Source organism: Narcine bancroftii, chromosome 4, assembly GCF_036971445.1.
Source record: "Narcine bancroftii isolate sNarBan1 chromosome 4, sNarBan1.hap1, whole genome shotgun sequence".
NCBI lineage: Eukaryota > Metazoa > Chordata > Chondrichthyes > Torpediniformes > Narcinidae > Narcine > Narcine bancroftii.
In genome coordinates this window covers 71,806,941-71,826,121 of record NC_091472.1, presented here as the reverse complement: position 1 = coordinate 71,826,121, position 19,181 = coordinate 71,806,941, and the positions used below count along the sequence as shown (strand labels likewise).

Genomic DNA, 19,181 nt, shown 5'->3' with positions numbered 1-19,181 from the left:
GGAAAATTAAATATTTAGGTATTAGGACAAGAATTTAGATCATTTGTGTAAGTTAAATTATTTACTTTTACTTCATAAAATTAAAAATGACTTAAGTCAATGGAAAGATTTACCTATAAAATTAATACATAGAATTAATTGCATTAAGAAGAATATTTTCCATAGAATACAATATCTTTTTCAATCTATTCCTTGTAAAGTTCCTCAAACTTTTAAAGATTTGAATTTTATAGTTTGGAAATTTTTATGTAAAGACAAAATGGTTAGGGTATCTTTTAAAAAATTAACTTGGAGATATGATTTGGGAGGTCTACAGCTTCCAAATTTTCAAATTTATAAAGTTTATTAATAGAATGCTTGATTTGGAAAATCCATTGGTATGGGCTAACATTGAGTTAACTAAAATTCATGAGAAGAAACTAGAGCAATTTATTTATAAATGGAATTTCAAGTTACTATGTATTCATAATTTACCTATTTTTATACATTTAATTGAACTATGGAATATGATAAATGAAGAAATAGGTAGACAGGGGAAATTTTTAGGTAGGACTCCTTTATATCAGAATAAACTTTTTCCTTTCATATTTAATAACCAATTTTTGAAAATATTGGATCAGAAAGGAATTAAAACTGTACAAGATTGTTATGAATATGGTTATTTTTTTCAAAGATTGAAAGAAAAATACAAAATTCCACAAAATACTCCTTTTTTTGTTATTATCAATTTAAAGCTTTATGACTGGATAATTTTGGAAGTACTTGTACGGTTGCCAAGATGATCTAAATTTGAAATTTTGCTTATGGAAGATGGGAAAAAAAGTTGTGTCTGAAATGTATTTGTTATTACAGAATAAAATGCCTAAGTTAGATTTACATAAGTCTAGATTAAAATGGGAAAAAGATTTGAGGATAGTAATTAACGAGGAAAATTGGAGAAATTTTATGTATAGCATAACCAAATTGTTAATGTGAGATATAGGTTAGTTCATTATGATTTTATACATCAGTTATATTTAACTCCTGAAAAATTAAAGATATATAATTTAATTTCTTCAGATTTCTTTTAGATGTTATAAGGAAGTAGGTTCTTTTTTTTTTACATTCTACTTGCTTATGTGATATTGTTGAACCTTTTCGGGTAAGACTTAAGGAATTCATAGAGAAAGTTTTTAAGATTAAATTCCCGATGGATCCAACAATATTTTTATGAGATAATATTAAAATGCTGAATTTGAAATTGAGATTAACTAGGTACCAAATTGTGTTTTTGAGATTAGTTTTGGCTATAGTGAAAAAATGTGGAAAAATAAAATTGATTTGAGTTTGCAAAGATGGCATATGGAATTGAGATCATGTATTCCATTGGAAAAAAAAATGTATAATTTATGTGATAATTATCTTTTTTATCAAAAAGTCTGGAGCCCTTATTTAAACTATATGGGTTTAATATTTTGAGTTTTCTATCCATGTTGTGGTGGTGTTTCTCTAATCCATGGCATTTAGTTATATTAGTGATGGTTTGTATCTCCTTCTTTCTTCTTTATTTGGGGTTTGGTTTAGTAAGGAAGGTGGGGTGGGGAGGTTTGGGGAGGGATTTTATATATATAAATATATATCTATATAGATATACATATATTTATATATATGTTTTCTTTTAAAAAAATGGCTACCCACTGGCCTTAGAGTTGAAAGAGGAAAAGAACACCTGCCCCACACAATCCCCTTTAGTTTACCGTGCTCCTTTTTCATTAAATGGGTCTCTTGTAAAATCATTATATTTGCTCTCAGTTTTTTTCAGGTTAGCCAAAACTCTCTTCCTCTGTTTAGGCTGTTTAAGCCATTTACATTAAAACTAATAAATGTAATAGTCTTATTCATTTGTATTTCTGTGTCTTATCTTTTTGCCTCCACCGCATCCCTGCTCATTTATCCTGTATAGCGTCTCTTTCATGCTTCTCTGCTATCCATGATCTCTCCATGTCGATGCCACACCAACCAAGAAAAGAAAATCCTCCACATCTCCAGATAAACAAACCTAAAAAGAATAGAATAAGCCATAAAAAAACCCAAATATATCACAATTAACAAACAAAATATTCAAAGCATTCCCGTCCTCTATTTTGGCGCTCCTCTCTCCTCCCATATGATCTTCCATCCAATTTTGAGTCTCCTCATGTGCCATCTTTTCCCACACCCAGTCTGCTTCACAACCTTTCATGGCCCCTTCCACCTCCCATTGTCTTTTTCCTTTATACATATATTTATTTTTAAACAAGAAAAAATAATATAACCCCACCCTCCTTCCAGTTATTATCTAACTGTTTCAATACCCCTAAAACTATATACAACAACAATACCTATAATTTAATTTGCTTCCATAAATTGATATCATAAAACCCGCAGCATCCTCCCTTCCGTTTGGTAACTTCTTAAGTATTCCATCCGTAATTCTTTGCAGTTCAAATCTGCATCCTTGCAGATTTTATGCCTTTCCTGAAAGTTCCCAGGTGCATATCATGGCCTCTCATGGCTCCCCTCCTGGTTGTATAATTCTCAGGGAGGCTGGGTACAGCATTGCATAATCTTTTTTTAAATGTTGTAATATTTTCTTAACCTGCTTGAATTCTTTTTGCTGTTTGAGCAGCATTGTGCTCAATTCAGGGAAGAACATCAATCTTATCCCCTACTTCACCCCCCCCCCCCCCCCCAAATTCCACCAATCCCTCTGTCTCTCTTGTGAGTGCCATTGCTACCCTCAACACTGCCTCCCAATCCCGGATGTTAACAAATCAGTTCAGAACTGGCCTCAGGTGTTGATGCGGGGTGAGGCATGGTCCCAATGTCTATTGGGCCCTCTCTACTGCCAGAGGGGCCCTAAACAGTGCCTACATTCTCATTTTCATGGGGCATTGCTCACAACGGTGAATAGAAAGGGCAACGTTAAAGGATGGCAGAGAGTAGGCAGGAATTTCCTTTATTGTTAATGGTTACTTCCAACAAGAAAGCATCTAGCCATCTAACATCACAACTACTTTTTTTAGTTTAGCTGATGTTAGCGGCTATGGCAGATTGATTATGATAATACTTAATGACGGAAAAGAGAAATCTTTTGATGAAAAGGAGTAAAAAAACAACCCTGGACATGAAAGAATAAATTATCATATGATCAAGGATTTCCTGATCTCTTTGAACACTGCAACAAGTTCAGCAAGATAGCAAATGTTACTCATTGACAATATGGAGTGATACATTCTTTGATAAATCAGGACTTATCTGTCACCATTCATACATTGCGAAAGATTCTCTAAATTTAGATACAACTTCGCCATAAACAATTAAATAGGCGAAGACATAATCACTTGGTCATGCTGATTTTTTAAAAATATTCCCAACAGACCTTGGAAATGTTAATCCAAGAACTAAATATTCCAACATAGTTCCTGAAGCCAGATGGAGATGTGATTCTTTGTGCTCAGCTGGAATAGACACATTTTAGCTATTAATTTAGTATTATAGTTTATTCAGAGTGATTTTAGTACACAGTCAATGTAGACGTTTCCCAAATAATGAATCAAGTAAATGCACACAGAAAATCAGGTTGGAATTGTTTCAAGGGAGCAATTTGAAGTAATGTTTTTGAAATGTAATCTGTGAAACTCAAACAGTAGTTTATTAGATAAAGCTCCAAATTTTATTTCAGGAGATAAAACTTTCCATTGGTGCTTGAAATTAGCAGCCACCCAGTCCCACAAAGGAAAATGATGAACTTAAAAGATGAGAAAGATCACAATTTGGTTGTGGCTGCATGTGCTTTTATACCAATTTTATTGTGTTTTCTCACACAATAGTTAGTAGTTTTGAATGAAGAAAATATGTTCTTTTCAGATTTATTTTGGCACCCATATGATAATTCTACATTAATAAAATCACTCCTTCTCATTATTCCTATATTTAGTTATTGCCTTTACACTTGCCTCTTTCCTTTGCACTTTTTGCCCAGGGTATATGGTGCCTACTTGCAATTTCTGAGAAATTTACTGCAGCCATTAATTTGAAGGCTATCAGCACCATGTCAAGAAATATTTGGCATTTTTCACCTCCTTCACCCAAAGATTGTCCTGGGTCAAACCCAGAATAGATGTTTCTTAAAGTATTCTCCACCAATGTATAAACCCATTTCAGCATATCAAAATAATTTCCAGAGTTAATTTTAATTTGCTCTTCATGTCTGTGGAAAGTAAAATCATACACCAGTTGACCAATGAAATTCTGCTGGCTTAATATTTTCGCCGATCCATTGTCACCTCTGAGCGAGGCTTTGAGTGTATAGTGAATATTATGCAATACCCATTCCTAAGGAGCCAGTCACTAAATGATCTGATGTAACAAGATGATTGGAAGTCCATTAGCTGGCTGTAACATATTCAAAGGCTTGTGACGCTATAGTAAATTGAAGGATTGACACCGATCAAGGATAGCATAGGTTTGTGTGTGGAAAATCATATCTCAGGATTTTGAGTTTTTTGAAGAGGTAACCAAAAAGATTGATTAGACTAAAGTGGTAGACATTGTCTACAGGAACCTTGGCAAGATCTTTGACAAGAATCCACGTAGTAGGCTGGTCTACAAGGTCACATTGCAATGGGATCCACAGTGAGCTGGCCTATTGAAATCAGAATTGGCTTCTTATTAGGACATTGGTGATAGTGGAGTATTGCTACTCAGATTGAAAGTCATTGACTAGTGGCGTGTGTGATAGTACAGACCTATCACCAATGTATATAGTTACAGTATCTAGAGTATGTAATGACGGTGCTTACAGCGATTGGCTGAGAGCTTAGCCACGCCTACTGTCTGGGCCTTAAAGGGTTGTGTCCCTAGCCAGGTCGGATCATTCCGGACTGGTCGGCCACCTGTGAAGAGCTCCTGTCTTTTGCTAATAAAAGCCTTGGTTTGGATCAACAAGTCTTTGGTTCTTTCGATGAGCTCTACAAGCAGCCTCACTTCGTTCAATCAGAGACCGGCCACATAAGCATCCCGGACGAGATCGTTTGTGACCTCGGCAGCAGTTTTGCCACACTGTTACAGTCCTTGCCCAACGCCTTTACTACTTGTAAATATGCCCTGCTGGACTCGCCGGGCTGTGGCTTCCTCGACGCAAGCACGAGCCGGGCATGAACTCTTTTCATTGGTTGATCGTACAGTTCTTTCAATACCTTTATGGCTGCGGTGTAAGTGGTCTCATCCTGGATGTTCTCGTAGACTCTCAAGGACACCATAGACAGCAATGCTGTTAGAGGCTGGTTATCCTCCTCCACCTCAATGAGCCTTAGGAAGTTTTCAAAGTTCAACAGCCAGAACGTAAAGGCTTTGAAGGCTGTAGCTGACTGTGGGTCGATGTCAAGTTTTTCTGGCCGAGTCAGACACTCCATCCCTTTTTAAAAAAATTATTTTTGCTAATAAAATTGTAGAGCTCGTCGAAAGAACCAAAGACTTGTTGATCCAAACCAAGGCTTTTATTAGCAAAAGACAGGAGCTCTTCACAGGTGGCTGACCAGTCCGGAATGATCTGACCTGGCTAGGGACACAACCCTTTAAGGCCCAGACAGTAGGCATGGCTAAGCTCTCAGCCAATCGCTGTAAGCACAGTCATTACACTCTACATACTGTAACTATATACATTGGTGATAGGTCTGGACTATCACAGCGTGATATAATGTTTGGCACTGGGTCCACTGTTGTTTGTCATCAATATTAATGACTTGGATGATGATGTTGTTAGCATGTTTAGTAAGTTTTCGAAAGACACCAAAATTGGTTAATTAGTTGATAGTAAAGAATGTTATCATAGATTACAACAGGATCTAGATGAGCTGAAAGTAGACCAAGGAATGGCAGATGAAATATAATTCAGACAAGCATAAGGTGTTGCATTTTGGTAGTTAAACCAGGACAGAACAGGCACAGTGGGGAGTGCTGTAGAACAAAGAGATTTTGGGGTACAGGGACATTAGTTCCATGAAAATGGTGGCACAGGTAGAGAGGGTGGTGAGGAAGGTGAATTACATGATTGTTTATATTGGTCAAGTCATTGAGTGCAGGAGGAGAGACATCAGGTTACAACTGTGAAAGAAGTTTGTGTGTATGTGTGTGTATTTATATACATATATATATATATATATATATATATATACACACACACTCCTCTCTCTCTCTCACACACACAGTCCTCTCTCTCACACACACACACTTTTATGATTTGGGCAAAGATGTAGATGGATTGCTTAGTACATTTGCAGATGATACAAAAATTGGATGGAGAAGAAAGTTGTCTAAAGATGCAGCAGAATAGAGATCTGGGTGAAGAAATTGCAGTTGGATCTTATTTTGGAAAAGGATGTAGTGTTGCACTTGTGGTGTCAAAGATAAGGAGAAAGTAAATGGGGAACGGCAGATCCATAGAAGCAGTGAAGTGCATAGGGATCTTGGGACCATAGATCCTAAAAAGTGGCACCACAGGTAGAGATAGTGGTAAAGAAGGCATACTGCATGTTTTCCTTCATTGGTCAAAACACTAAGTATAAAACTTTAGTTACACCATAAGTATTGAGTTTTGATTACCGCTTTACAGGAAGAATATGGAGGCTTTGGAAAAGGTGAAGAGGTTCATCAGGAAGTCTTCCAGATTAAGGAGTACTTGCTAGAGGAAGAAGTCAGATTGTTTTCTCTAAAGCACAAAGCTAAAGGGTGACTTGATAGAAGTAATACAATTATCGCAGCTGGAGTTAAACTAAATATTCATGCGTCATTTTCCCAGCGTGGAAATGTAAATAAGAGAGGATATAGTCTTCAGGTGAGAGAAGAAAAGTTTAAAGGTGATCTGTAAGGCAGGTTTTTTCTCCAGGGGGTGGTAGACACTGAGCCTACACTTCCATGGGAGGTGATAGAAGTAGAAACAATAGTGCCATTTAAGAGGCATTTAAACAGGCACAGGAACCTGTGTTATGGATATGGATCATGTGCAGGCAGATGGGATTTATTTGGCTTGACAGCCATCACTGATACTGTGGGTGGAAAATAAACTTTCTGAAAAGAGAAAATGCTGCAAACACTGGGCAGGTCAGGCAGCAACAGTGGAAAGTCCTTAACCTTGAAACATTAATGGACTTTGTTTCTCTTTCCAAAGATACTGCTAACTTGATGAGTGTTTCTAAAATTTCCTATTTTTAATTTCAGAATTCCACCATCTGCCATTTTATTTTGATTTCCTTTGAGCTTGTTACCTGACAAAAAATTAATTGAAAGAAAGGAAATGTGATCAGGAACCTTCCTTTTCTCCCTATTGACATTTAATTTTTAATTCAATTTAGACATAAAGTACAGGCCCTTTCGGCACTCGAGCCCATGCCAACCAATTACATCCAAATGACCTACAACCCAGTTCATTTTGAAGGGTGGGTGGAAACCGGAGTATCTGGAGGAAACCAAGGGTGAACGTACAAACTCTTTACAGGCATTCGATTCAAACCCCAGTCACTGGTTCTGTAACAGTGTTGCGCTAACCGCTAGGCTAACCCTGCCACATGAGACAGGTAGAGGGGATGGGGGTTGGGGGGGGGTAGAGATAGAGAAGAATCGATGTTTATGATAGTACAACAGTTTATGTCTTTGGTAAATTTCTTCCCATTTTCACTGATCATTGATTTGAGTGGCCAAATGAAACACAGTTTATGCTGAAAGATTTTTTTAGAACCTGGTGATGTCTTTAACATATTTATTTTAATTTTATTGCCTAGTTTGAAATGTTGACGGGGTCATTACCTTTCCAAGGCAAGGACAGAAAGGAAACTATGGCACTTATCCTCAAGTAAGTTACTTATCCTCAAATAGTTATTTTTTTTCACTGCTTAGGCTCTTGGCCCCAGTGCATTTTGTGGGAGAAAATCTCCTGATATTTTTAGAGAAAAGAAAAACTTAACTAGTCCACCAATTACATGGGATTATATCTGAACCAATATTATATATTCTCTGTTGAAGCATGCTAAGAAGCCACAGAGCTTTTAACCAAGTAATGCTGTAGATTTGTAGTAATCCAAGTGCTTAATGGGGTTGGGTCACATGATTAGTTTACTCCTGCCTTTGAATATTTTATGTGTGTATGAAAACTTGCTTTTCCAGGTGTCCTCCTTCTCACTGCCAATACCAGTCACAAAGTAAAAAAGGATATGTGCATGGCTAGTGTGGACCTTCTGTTAAGATTACCTCTGATTTTACCTGGTATTCCCTGCAAAAGTTTGATTTTCCTGCACTGGAGTTGGTCGAAATCAGCATGTTTCCCAGCTCAAAGGGTTGGTGTAAGCTCAATGGTCCCTGTTCATGACTGGGATAAATCAGCTGCTTGGAGAAAGATAATTTCTCCACTATTCAAATGAATGAGTTTTGATGCTTTCAATTGACTTTCAGTCTATGAAAGTGTTTCCTTGTATTGTACATGAAAATAAACTTCTTCCAGCTGTTCATTTATGCATGTCAGAAACTTTACTTTCAGTGGCCCTGATAATGATGAAAGCTTTGATAGGTGTGAGCCTGATGCAGCCACCATCAGCCATTGCAGCTGATCTGCGAGTATAACAGTCTGCCTCCTGAACAAGCTGGTACAGACTCCCAGTTGAAAACTGGGTCAGAGACCACACTGGACCAGACAGCATGGCAGAAGTGCAAGGGTCCAGCATTTTCAGAGTCCTGGAAAAGTTATCAAGTTATCAGAAGAATGAATCCCTCAAATTTATGTTGAAAAGAGGCATTAAGTATAGATTCAGCATTAAATTATTTATAAAAATTATTTTAAGAGTTTCCAATTCTCTATTCGTGTCATACAGAGATAAAAGATTATCAAACCATAACTCTTTAATATTTTGATAGTTCGCCTCTTTCTTTAGAATCACATTTAAGCATTCTTGTCTTGTCATGTATTTTGCTGTTTATGTCTTAGATTGTCAGACAAAGTTGTTTGTATAACAAGATTCTCTGAGATGGATGCTTCTAAGGCAAATAAAAATGGTGTATTATGGCATACAAAGTGAATGACAGTAATATTCAGTCTGATTTTGGGTGAATAGCTCAGTTATTTGTGAACACGAACTTGAGTAATGACCTAAATTTGAAACCTTCAGACAGTCAATTTTGGCCTGGGTATAGATATGACAATTCGATTTAACATTCTTTTCCTGAAAAGAAAGTCAGAGCTCCTGGTCCTGTTTACTCATTGGGAACCCCTCCTGAAAAGAGCTTATGCACAAATTAATGGAACAGAATATTGTTCAATTGGATTAGCCACTTTGATTCACAAAATTGTTATCAGTTTCTCTCTTGTCAAATGGTTGTGTTACAGAAGTATAAATAGAGATAATAAATTGAGCAAACTGTTCTCAGAAGAGGAATTAAACAATAAGAAACATAAGGGAAATCAAAGGAGGGAAGAAATGTATATCCCAACACTGCTTTAAAATAATTCTGTTTGCTTTAATAACTGAAAAAATATTTGTTGTGTTTTTCTCTAGAGCCAAACTGGGAATGCCACAATTCTTAAGTCCAGAAGCCCAAAGCCTTTTACGAGCACTTTTCAAGCGGAATCCTTGCAACAGACTAGGTAGATATGGTTTACATCTTCCTTGAAAAGACAAGATATTAAAGAGTACTAAATTACTAAATTACTAAATATACTAAATTTGGCCATCTGTGTGTGTTTCCTCAGGAACTCTGCTAGTTGTTTGAGATAATAAAGGATAATTTGGGACATTTGGAGCCCGTGAAAGGAATCAATTAGTATATTTTGTTAGCTGTGATTCTTAGCTCTTTTCATTTGAAAGGTCTTTTCCTGCTGCCATTGAGAACAAAGAAATCACCAGCATCTGCCACTGTTTTATTCTTCTTTGTAAATGAACATATATTTTGAAGCCTGGTTGATATGTTTCACCTCTCAAGGAAACTTTCTGTACTATTTTATAGTAACTATTTCTTCAGCTTTATCTTCACAATGTTATGCAAAGAAATCAAGGTAGCCATCAGGTAAAGAAAAGGCATTATCGGAACAAAAGTCATACAATACAGCAATCAAAATTAATTTCAAAGAATGGAAAACAATTGAAATTAAAATTTGCCCCTTAAAATCACAAAGATTTGAGGGATAAAACTGTTTTTTAAAACTCTTATTTTAATGTCTTTTAATAATTTTGTACAGCGAAGATATTTGAATTTACAGGGGAGCTTTATGTTCCATTCAAACCATGCTCAAAGAAGTATGCAGGCTTTGACATTGCATAGCACAAACAAAAAATAATTAAGTACTTGATATTAGTTTTCAGTTCCATCACTCCACACACCAGTGGTTGAAATTAATAGAGGCAGTACTTACACAGCATTTTGAGAAGTATTTCAATGAGAGCTTGAAATCCCATGACCTCGAAGTCCATGTGTCACAAACTGGGAAACAGGATTACATAAGTAGGCTCTTGACCATAGGCATGCATATGGACTAGTCCCAAAGATGAAAATTCCAATTTGTGTCATATATAGACCAGAATGCTACACTTTATGAAACAGACATTTTAGAAGCATTGATTCCTTCATATGAATTTTTATATCGGTTTTAAGGTGCCGGACCTGATGGAGTTGAGGAGATCAAACGACACTGTTTCTTTGGAACTGTGGACTGGAATGTAAGTGCATCACTATCATTCTGAACTACAGGTTCGAATTTTTCTACAGTTAATGAAGTTCAATGTGAATGAAGGAGATGTATTATTCCTTATCAGCTTCTTCAACATCAGTATTGTTTAAAATAAAAAAAAATGTTTATGCTGGGCTGACACTCAGTAATCTGAAAGAGCTTTCTTTTTGTTATTTAAATCTTCCTTTTTTTTTACTGTGTGTTTCATCAAATGCTGGAATAATTAGGTTTCTGTAATACAAAATGGTGCGAATATAAAATCTTTTACTTCTGCCATTCCTAGGTGTGAGAATGACTTATTTCCACTTCAGATAATTTGGTGACTGATGGGGCTGATGTGGAAGGCTGCTGCAGGAATGAGTGGTAGTCAAGGCCATATTTTTTGTTTATGCAGCGTTTGCTTTTGCTCCCATTGAATGTATTTTTGATTCTCAATACCACTTTGAATGCTCCTTTTCCATTTGGGCAGACGTTGTCTAGGGATGCCCACCTATCATTGCAAATGTTGCATTTCTTCAAGGAAGCTTCGAGGGCATTTTTTCCTGTTGGTGGAATGGAGTTTACATCGAGTGTCAATTTGGGAATCGTTTGATGGGCATGGAGGGTAATTCAGGACCCAATGATGTGGATTTTGGCCTAGAGAAAGATACTGACGCTAGTTTGCTTCTCCAGCACAGAGTCTTTTCAGTGCTTTGTGTGACCTGCTGTATGTCGACAATCATTCATAAGTGCATAAGAGGGGAGGGATTGTTGTAGCCCAGTTTGCCTTGGGTTTCAACCTTTGATCTTCTTGTATTCTTTTCTTCAGGAGGCTAAAGGTTTTGGAGGCATTGTAGCCTCCAAATGTACACAAAAGCATTATCAATGTGCTGTGGCTTAAATATTGAATTGAAAACTAAAAATGATAGAAGCACACTGGACTGAGAAATAAGGCTACATTTCAGGTCCAAACCCCTTGTCTGCTTTTGACAAGAACAAAGTTGTCTTTGTTCTGAAATGGGAGTAACATGGGTTGAATAGTTTCCCATTTGTCCTGTAAATTAAGTTCACTACTGCAGGAGGCATCCTTGAGGTAAACTGCAGCATTGCTGCAAGAAAAGTGATGACTCAGCCTTGGTTGACACCACTGTGCACTGAAATGGGTTTGTTCTGGGTCCATTGTTTAAACCTGGAGGAGAAATGGCAAAGCCATTCATTTAAATGGAGAGTGGCTCTGAGAGATGGATGATTTTGATTTATCGAGTTAAGTATACTGAATAGTTTTGGATGATCATTTTGCTGCTGAAATGTTTAAATAATTTGAATGTTTAATTATGATTTGATCTCCAATCTATTTCAATGTTAGTGGAAGTAGGAACCATTCACAAAAGTTAAAACTCTTCAACTGATGGGACAGTCGGTTTAGCATGTGGGGAATGTCTTAGCAAGCACTTGAAATGTTTTAGCGGTGATTTATGACCAAAAGTACAATGCAGAAGTTAGAACCATAAAACCATAGAACAATGCAGCTCAGAAAAGGCCCTTCAGCCCTTCTAGTCAATGTCAAATTATTATTCTCCCTAGACCCACTGATCTGCAGCCTGACCATACCCTCCATATCTCTCCAATCCATGTACTTGTCCAAATTCTTCTTAAAAAATAAAATTCAGCCTGCATTCACCACAACAGAACAACATGAGCTACCTGTGGCTAAGAACATTTTAATTATTTCTGCCATGGCCCCTGCAATTTCTACACTAATCTTCCTCAAGATCCAAGGAAATGGCAAAGCCATTCATTTAAATGGAGAGTGGCTCTGAGAGATGGATCCCAAAGGGGATTTATCCACCCTTATTTGTTTTAAGACAGCAAGCACCTCCTCCTCTTTAATCTGTATAGGTTCCATGACCTCACTACTTAGTTTCCTTACTTCCCACAACTCTGAGTCAGTTTCCTTGAATAAATACTGATACGAAAAAACCCATTTTATATCTCCCCCATTTCCTCTGGCTCCATACATAGCCAACCACTCTGATCTTCAAGGGGTCAAATTTTGTCCCTTATTATCCTTTTGCCCTTAATATACCTCTAGAAACCCTTAGGATTTTAATTTACTTTGTCTGCCAAAGCAATCTCCCATCTTCTTTTAACACCCCCCGATTTCCTTCTTAAGTTTTATCTTGCATGCTTTCCTCCACAAGTACCTCATTTGCTCAGTGCTGTCTATATCTTCTAAACATCTTTCTTCTTCCAAACTAGATCCCCAATATCCCTTGAACACCAAGGCTCCCTATGCCTGCTAACCTTGCCTTTAATCCTGACAGGATCATACAAATTCTGTTCTCTCAAAATTTCACTTTTGAAGATTCTCCACTTACCTTGTACATCCTTGCCTGAAAACAACTTATCCAATCCATGCATTCTATGTCCTTTCTAATTTCCTCAAATTTGGCCTTTCTCCAAATTAGAATCTCAACCAGAGGCCCAGACCTATCGTTAACTCCATAATTAACTTGAAACTAATGGTATTATAATCACTGGACCCAAAATGTTCCCCTGCACATACTTCTGTCACTCATTCCCTAATAGGAGATCCAGTATTGCACACTCTCTAGTTGGTTCTTCTATATATTGATTTAGAAAACTTTCCTGAATACATTTGACAAATTCTAAGCCATCCAGCCCTTTTACAGTATGGAAGTTCCAGTCAATATTCAGAAAGTTAAAATCTCCTACTATCACAACTTATGTTTCCTGCATCTGTCTTCTATCTCTCTACAGATTTGTTTCTCCAATTCTCATTGACTATTGGGTGGTCTATAAAACAATCCCATGAGTATGGTCATACATTTCATGCTCCTCAGTTTCACCCATATAACCTCAGTATACGAGCCCTCTGGTTTGTCCTGCCTGAGCATAGCTCTGATATTTTCCCTGATGGGCAATGCCACTCCTCTCCCTTTGATTCTCCCTGTTATATCGCATTTGAAACAATAGATCCCAAGAACATTGAGCTGCCCATCCTGCCCCTCCTGCAATTAAGTTTTATTGATGGCCACAATGTCATAATTCCATTTGCCAATTCATGCTCTAAGCTTGTCTGCCTTTCCTACAACACTTCTTGCATTGAAATAGATGCATCTAAGAAAATTGCCATCATGTACAACCCTTTGACTTCTGACAATACCAGCAATTTTCACTTCATCTTTTCCCCCCTCCACTCTCCTTTCTACTCTAGCACTGTGGTTCCTATTCCCCTGCAAATTTAGTTTAAGCACTCCCGGAGCAGCACTTGCAAACCTTCCTGCAAGGATATTCGACCCCCTCTAGTTCAGTTGCAAATCGGCCCATCAGAGCAGGTCCCATCTTCCCTGTGATCTAGAAGCCTGAAGCCCTCCCTTCTGCACCATTTCTTTATTCATGTGTTAAGTTGCATTATCCTCCTATTTCTAACCTCACTAGCATGTGGCACAGTTAGCAATCCTGAGATCACACCCTGGAGGTCCTGTCCTTCAACCTAGAGCCTAACTCCCTGAACTCTCTTTCCTACCCACATCATTGGTCCCTACATGGACTATGATATCTGGCTGCTCACCCTCCCTCCTGAGAATGCCGTGAACTCTATATGAGATATCTCGCACCCTGGCACTAGGGAGGCAACATTCCATCCAGGATACTCGATCTCTTCCATAGAACTTTTTATCTGTCCCCCTAACTATGGAATCACCTCTCCCTTCAGCTCACCTCTTTTCCTCCCTTCCCTTTTTCACCACAAGGCCAGACTCCATGTCACAGACCTGACCACTGTGATTGTGCCTGGTAGGTCACCACTCACCCCCAACAGTATCTAAAATGCTACACTTGTTATTGAGGGGAATGGCCATAGGGGTGCCCTGCACTGACTGTCAGTTTCCTTTCCCTCTCCTGGCTGTCACCCACCTACCTTCCTCCTGCCTTCTAGGTGTGTTTGCATCCTTATAACTCCTGTCTATCATCCTCTCTGCCAGCCAGATAATCCTGAGTTCATTCAACTCCAGATCCAATTTCCTAACTTATTTTGTAAGGAGCTGCATTTGAATGCTCTTCTTGCAGATGAAGTCATTGGGAATACTGTTGGCTTTCTTAACAATCCACATCCTGCAAGGGTAGCATGTTTCTGCCCTGACTACCACTCCCATTATCTAAGAAAAAGGAAAAAAATGTTAGAAAAACCTTTCCTTACCTTGTGTCAACTCCTGCGCCTTCTCCTCGGCCTCTGTTCACCAAAGCCTCTCGAGCCAAAGCCTCAAAGTCCCGCTCCTACACTGAGCCTCTCACACATTGGTTGCTCCACTTGTGATTCCCCAATTTTTATTGGCTAGAACTAATTGGCCAATGGAGAAATCCAAAAGAACACTTACTGATACTGCTGCCGATTTATCTGCTTGGAACCTGCTTGCTCTGCCTCCTCACTCGAAGCTTGTTCCCACAGACCCATGTCATGTTTCAAAAGTTAATGGGATGAAAGTTGAGAACCCGGAGATAACTTTGCACCAATCCCAATCTCATCATCAAACTTACAAATAAGTGTGTTGGCATTGAGGATTGTGCACTGATCTCTAACTTGTAGGCAGTAGCTCCCAAACACTTCTTGTACCTCCTTTACCATGATCTCACTGTTAAATATCATATCACTATCTCTCCAAATTTTGCAGGTCTTATCGTAACTGGTGACTTTCCCTGTAGTCTCCAAGCCAAAAGAGATTTACCAGGATGCTTCTTGGATTAGAGGGTATGAGCCACAAAGAGAGATTAGACAAACTTGTGTAATTTTGCATGGAGTTTCAGAGGATGAGATGTGCTCTAATAGAAGTTTATACAACTATCAGAAGCAGATAGTATAAACAGTCCGAATCTTATCCCCAGGGTAAAAATATCAAATACGAGAGGACATGCATTTAAGATGAGAGGAGGAAGTTTAGAGGAAATGTGCAGAGCAAGTTTTTCTACACAGAGCACGGAGGGAGCCTGGAACAGGCTACCAAGGATCATGGAAGCGGATACAACAGTTGCATTTAGCTTCTAGAAGGAAATCCAGATGAACATATAAATCAAGTGCAAGCAGCAGAGTTTTAGTTGAATTTGGTATCACGTTCAGTGAAGACATCATGGGCCAAAGCACCTGTTCCTGTGCTATACTGTTCTATGTTCCATCATAATGCTGGAATCATGCACTGCCTGCTGTCTCCTAGCTAATATCCACAAACAGGACTGCCCTAGTAAGTCCTATTGTTTCAGATTACTCTTTCCCTACCAAACTTATCTCTTCATGCTTTGATGTGATCTTATCTTTCTTATGCTGTCCCTTCCACCGATGTCTGGGACACCTCTCATGCCCTCACTACTTTTATAGCATCCAATTCCCTGGACCCATCTGTCTCAAGTTTACATCTCTATACACCTCTATTCACCTCTTTCTCTTCAGGAACACTGACTCAAATAGTTCCCCTCCAACAGCGCACTCATTTGCTTGAATCTGTTCTTTCCCTGAATTCTTCTAGTTCTTCCCACTTTGTATGAGCCATGGACACTCACATGGAACCCAGCAACACCTGTATGTTTGTTGGCTACATGGAACAGGACTTGTTCCAAACCTAATCAGGCACACGATGTAATCTCCTCTACATTGGCAAGACCATGTGTAGGCTAGGCAAATGATTTGTAGCCTGTCTGCCTCTATCTACAACAGCTGTCTTGACCTTAAAGTTTTCAGCTGTCTTCTTATTCCCACACCAACCTATCGGTCATCGGTATTCTCCATTGAATGGTGAGCCAAACAAAAACTAGAAGAATAGCACTTCATATTCTTCTTGGATAGCCCATATTATGAACATTGAGTTTTCCAATTTCAAGTACCTCTCTCCTGCTGTGTTCCTTTCCCACTCCTACCATTCCACTCAGAGTCTTTCTCCCATTGTTCACCATTTCCACCCCTCCACCATTCATTACCTGCACATCAACTTTCCTCACCTGTTTCCATCTGGCCACCACCATTACCTATCCACTTGAGTTTCTTCTCCTTTGGTTCACCTTTTCTATCTTCTGCCCTACTTAGTTTCATCTGCCTATCATTCCTTCTCTACTTGCTGAGGAGATTTGGCATGTCATCACAATCTTTATCAAAGTAAACTGACTAGTTACATCACAACTTGATTTGAGAATTTGAGTGCCTGGGAATGCAAAAGGCTGCTGAAAGCATTAACTATATCCAAGTCCGTCAAGAGCTCCCATCATTAAGGACACTCATGAGAGATGCTGCCTCAAGAAGGCAGCCACTACCTTGCTCACAACCTCTTCTTGCTGCTTCCTTCAGGAAGAAGGTACAGAAGCCTGAAGTCCAGCACCTAATCGGTTCAAGAACAGTTTTTCGTCCAGTGTCTATCAGCCTTTTGAACCTCCACTTACTTCCCTAACCATAAATTGGCACTACAAAAGACCTGTCTACACTATTGTACTATTTCATTCACTGAACTTTTTTTTTGCACTGACTTTAACTGTGAATATTTATTATATCTCTTTTGTATTTATTTTCTCTTTCTGTTCTGGGATCATTTAATGTTATACTATTTGTAGTGTTTATTTTTCCAAAGAATTACTTGTTTGGCTGCAGCAAGTTAGATATTTTTGTGTATAGTTGTACCTATCACTTATCATGTCTGCTTCAATGCTTCCCCCTCCCCTCTTCACCTGACTCCATCTTCTCACCTTCTTTCTCTCATCTGGTTCCACCTCTCACCTTCCAACCTCTGCCTTACCCCTTCCTGTCATTCCATACGCTGGCTATCTTCACTTTGTACTCCTAGTCAAATTTCAAAATTTAAGTTTATTGTCAGAGTACACATGTGACATCGCCTACAACCCTGAGATTCTTTTTCCTGCAGGCCAGGCAGAATTTTGACTTATCAGTAATGTAAACTGTACTCTAGATATACAAAAGAGGGAAATGTAAATGAAGAAAGAAATCTAAATAAATGATGCAAATACAGAAATAATAAATATTGAGTAATAAATAATGTGCATTGGAAGAGTCCTTAAGTGAGTCCCTGATTGAGTTTCTCATTGAGGAGTCTGATGGTGGAGGGATACCAACTGTTCCTGAACCTGGTGGTGCGAGTCTTGTGGCACCTATACCTCTTTCCTGATGGCAGCAGCGAGAACAGAACATGTACTAGGTGCTGTGGATCTTTGATGATTGATGTTGCTCCCCGAAAGCAGCATTCCATGTAGATGTTCTCAATGATGGGGAGAATTTGCTTGTGATGTACTGGGTGATATCCACTACCTTTTGCAGGACTTTCCACTCAGAGGTTTTGTGCCCCCATACCAGGACGTGATGTAGCCAGTCACTACATATTAATAGAAGTTTGCCACAGTATCCAATAATTTACCAAATCTCTGCAAACTCCTGAGGCACTGATATGCTTACTTCACAATGAGATTGGTATGATGGGTTAAGGAAAAGTCCACCGAGATAGTGACTCCCAGGAATTTAAATTTACTCACCCTCTTGATCTCTGGTTCCCCCAGTGATCACTGGATCATGGAGCTCTGGTTTTCCTTTTTCTAAAGTCTACAATCAGCTCCTTGGTCTTGGTGACATTGATTGAGAGGTTGTTGTTGGTGCACCATTCAGCCAGCTTTTCTATCTCCCTCTTGTATGCTGACTCGTCACCCATTTTTATACAGCCCACTACCGTGGTATCGTCAGCAAATTTGTAAATGATCCTGATGCAGGGTCTTAGCCTGAAAAGTTAGGCCTTTGTCTCCACACATGCTTCTAAACTTGCTGAATTCTTCCAATAGTTTTTTTTTTGTTGCTCCAGATTACAACTCTTGCAGTTTTTTGTGACTCCAAGTATTAAGTAGATGCTAGATATGTTCCAACTCAGCAGAAAATTCAGGCTATTTATTTTCACATAAATATTCTGTGGCTTTTCCAGAAAAGTGAAGTACATATTTATATTTCTGCACATTAGTGGATTCATAATGCTCTCAGTTCAGTACAATTATATTTGAGTTAGGGAAGAAATTGATTCACACTCATTCTCAGGATATCAATTTGGAATTTGGACTGATGCCCAGTAGCAAAACAAAAGATTTCCATGGCATTTAGCTTTGTCTTATTGCCTATAGGATCGACAATGAGATAGACAACAGACTCGCCAAGGCAAATAGCGCCTTTGGAAGACTACACAAAAGAGTCTGGAAAAACAACCAACTGAAAAACCTCACAAAGATAAGCGTATACAGAGCCGTTGTCATACCCACACTCCTGTTCGGCTCCGAATCATGGGTCCTCTACCGGCACCACCTACGGCTCCTAGAACGCTTCCACCAGCGTTGTCTCCGCTCCATCCTCAACATCCATTGGAGCGCTCACACCCCTAACGTCGAGGTACTCGAGATGGCAGAGGTCGACAGCATCGAGTCC

General features: G+C 38.7%; 1 protein-coding gene across 1 annotated transcript in view; it reads left to right on the top strand.

The window, feature by feature from the left end:
* rps6ka2 (ribosomal protein S6 kinase, polypeptide 2) overlaps window positions 1-19,181 on the top strand; it is a 161,277-nt gene that overhangs the window by 93,557 nt on the left and 48,539 nt on the right. Inside the window, exons 9-11 of the mRNA XM_069931597.1 lie at window positions 7,800-7,870; window positions 9,564-9,652; window positions 10,657-10,721. Coding sequence (XP_069787698.1) covers window positions 7,800-7,870; window positions 9,564-9,652; window positions 10,657-10,721 — 225 coding nt within the window. The remainder of the gene's footprint in view (window positions 1-7,799; window positions 7,871-9,563; window positions 9,653-10,656; window positions 10,722-19,181) is intronic.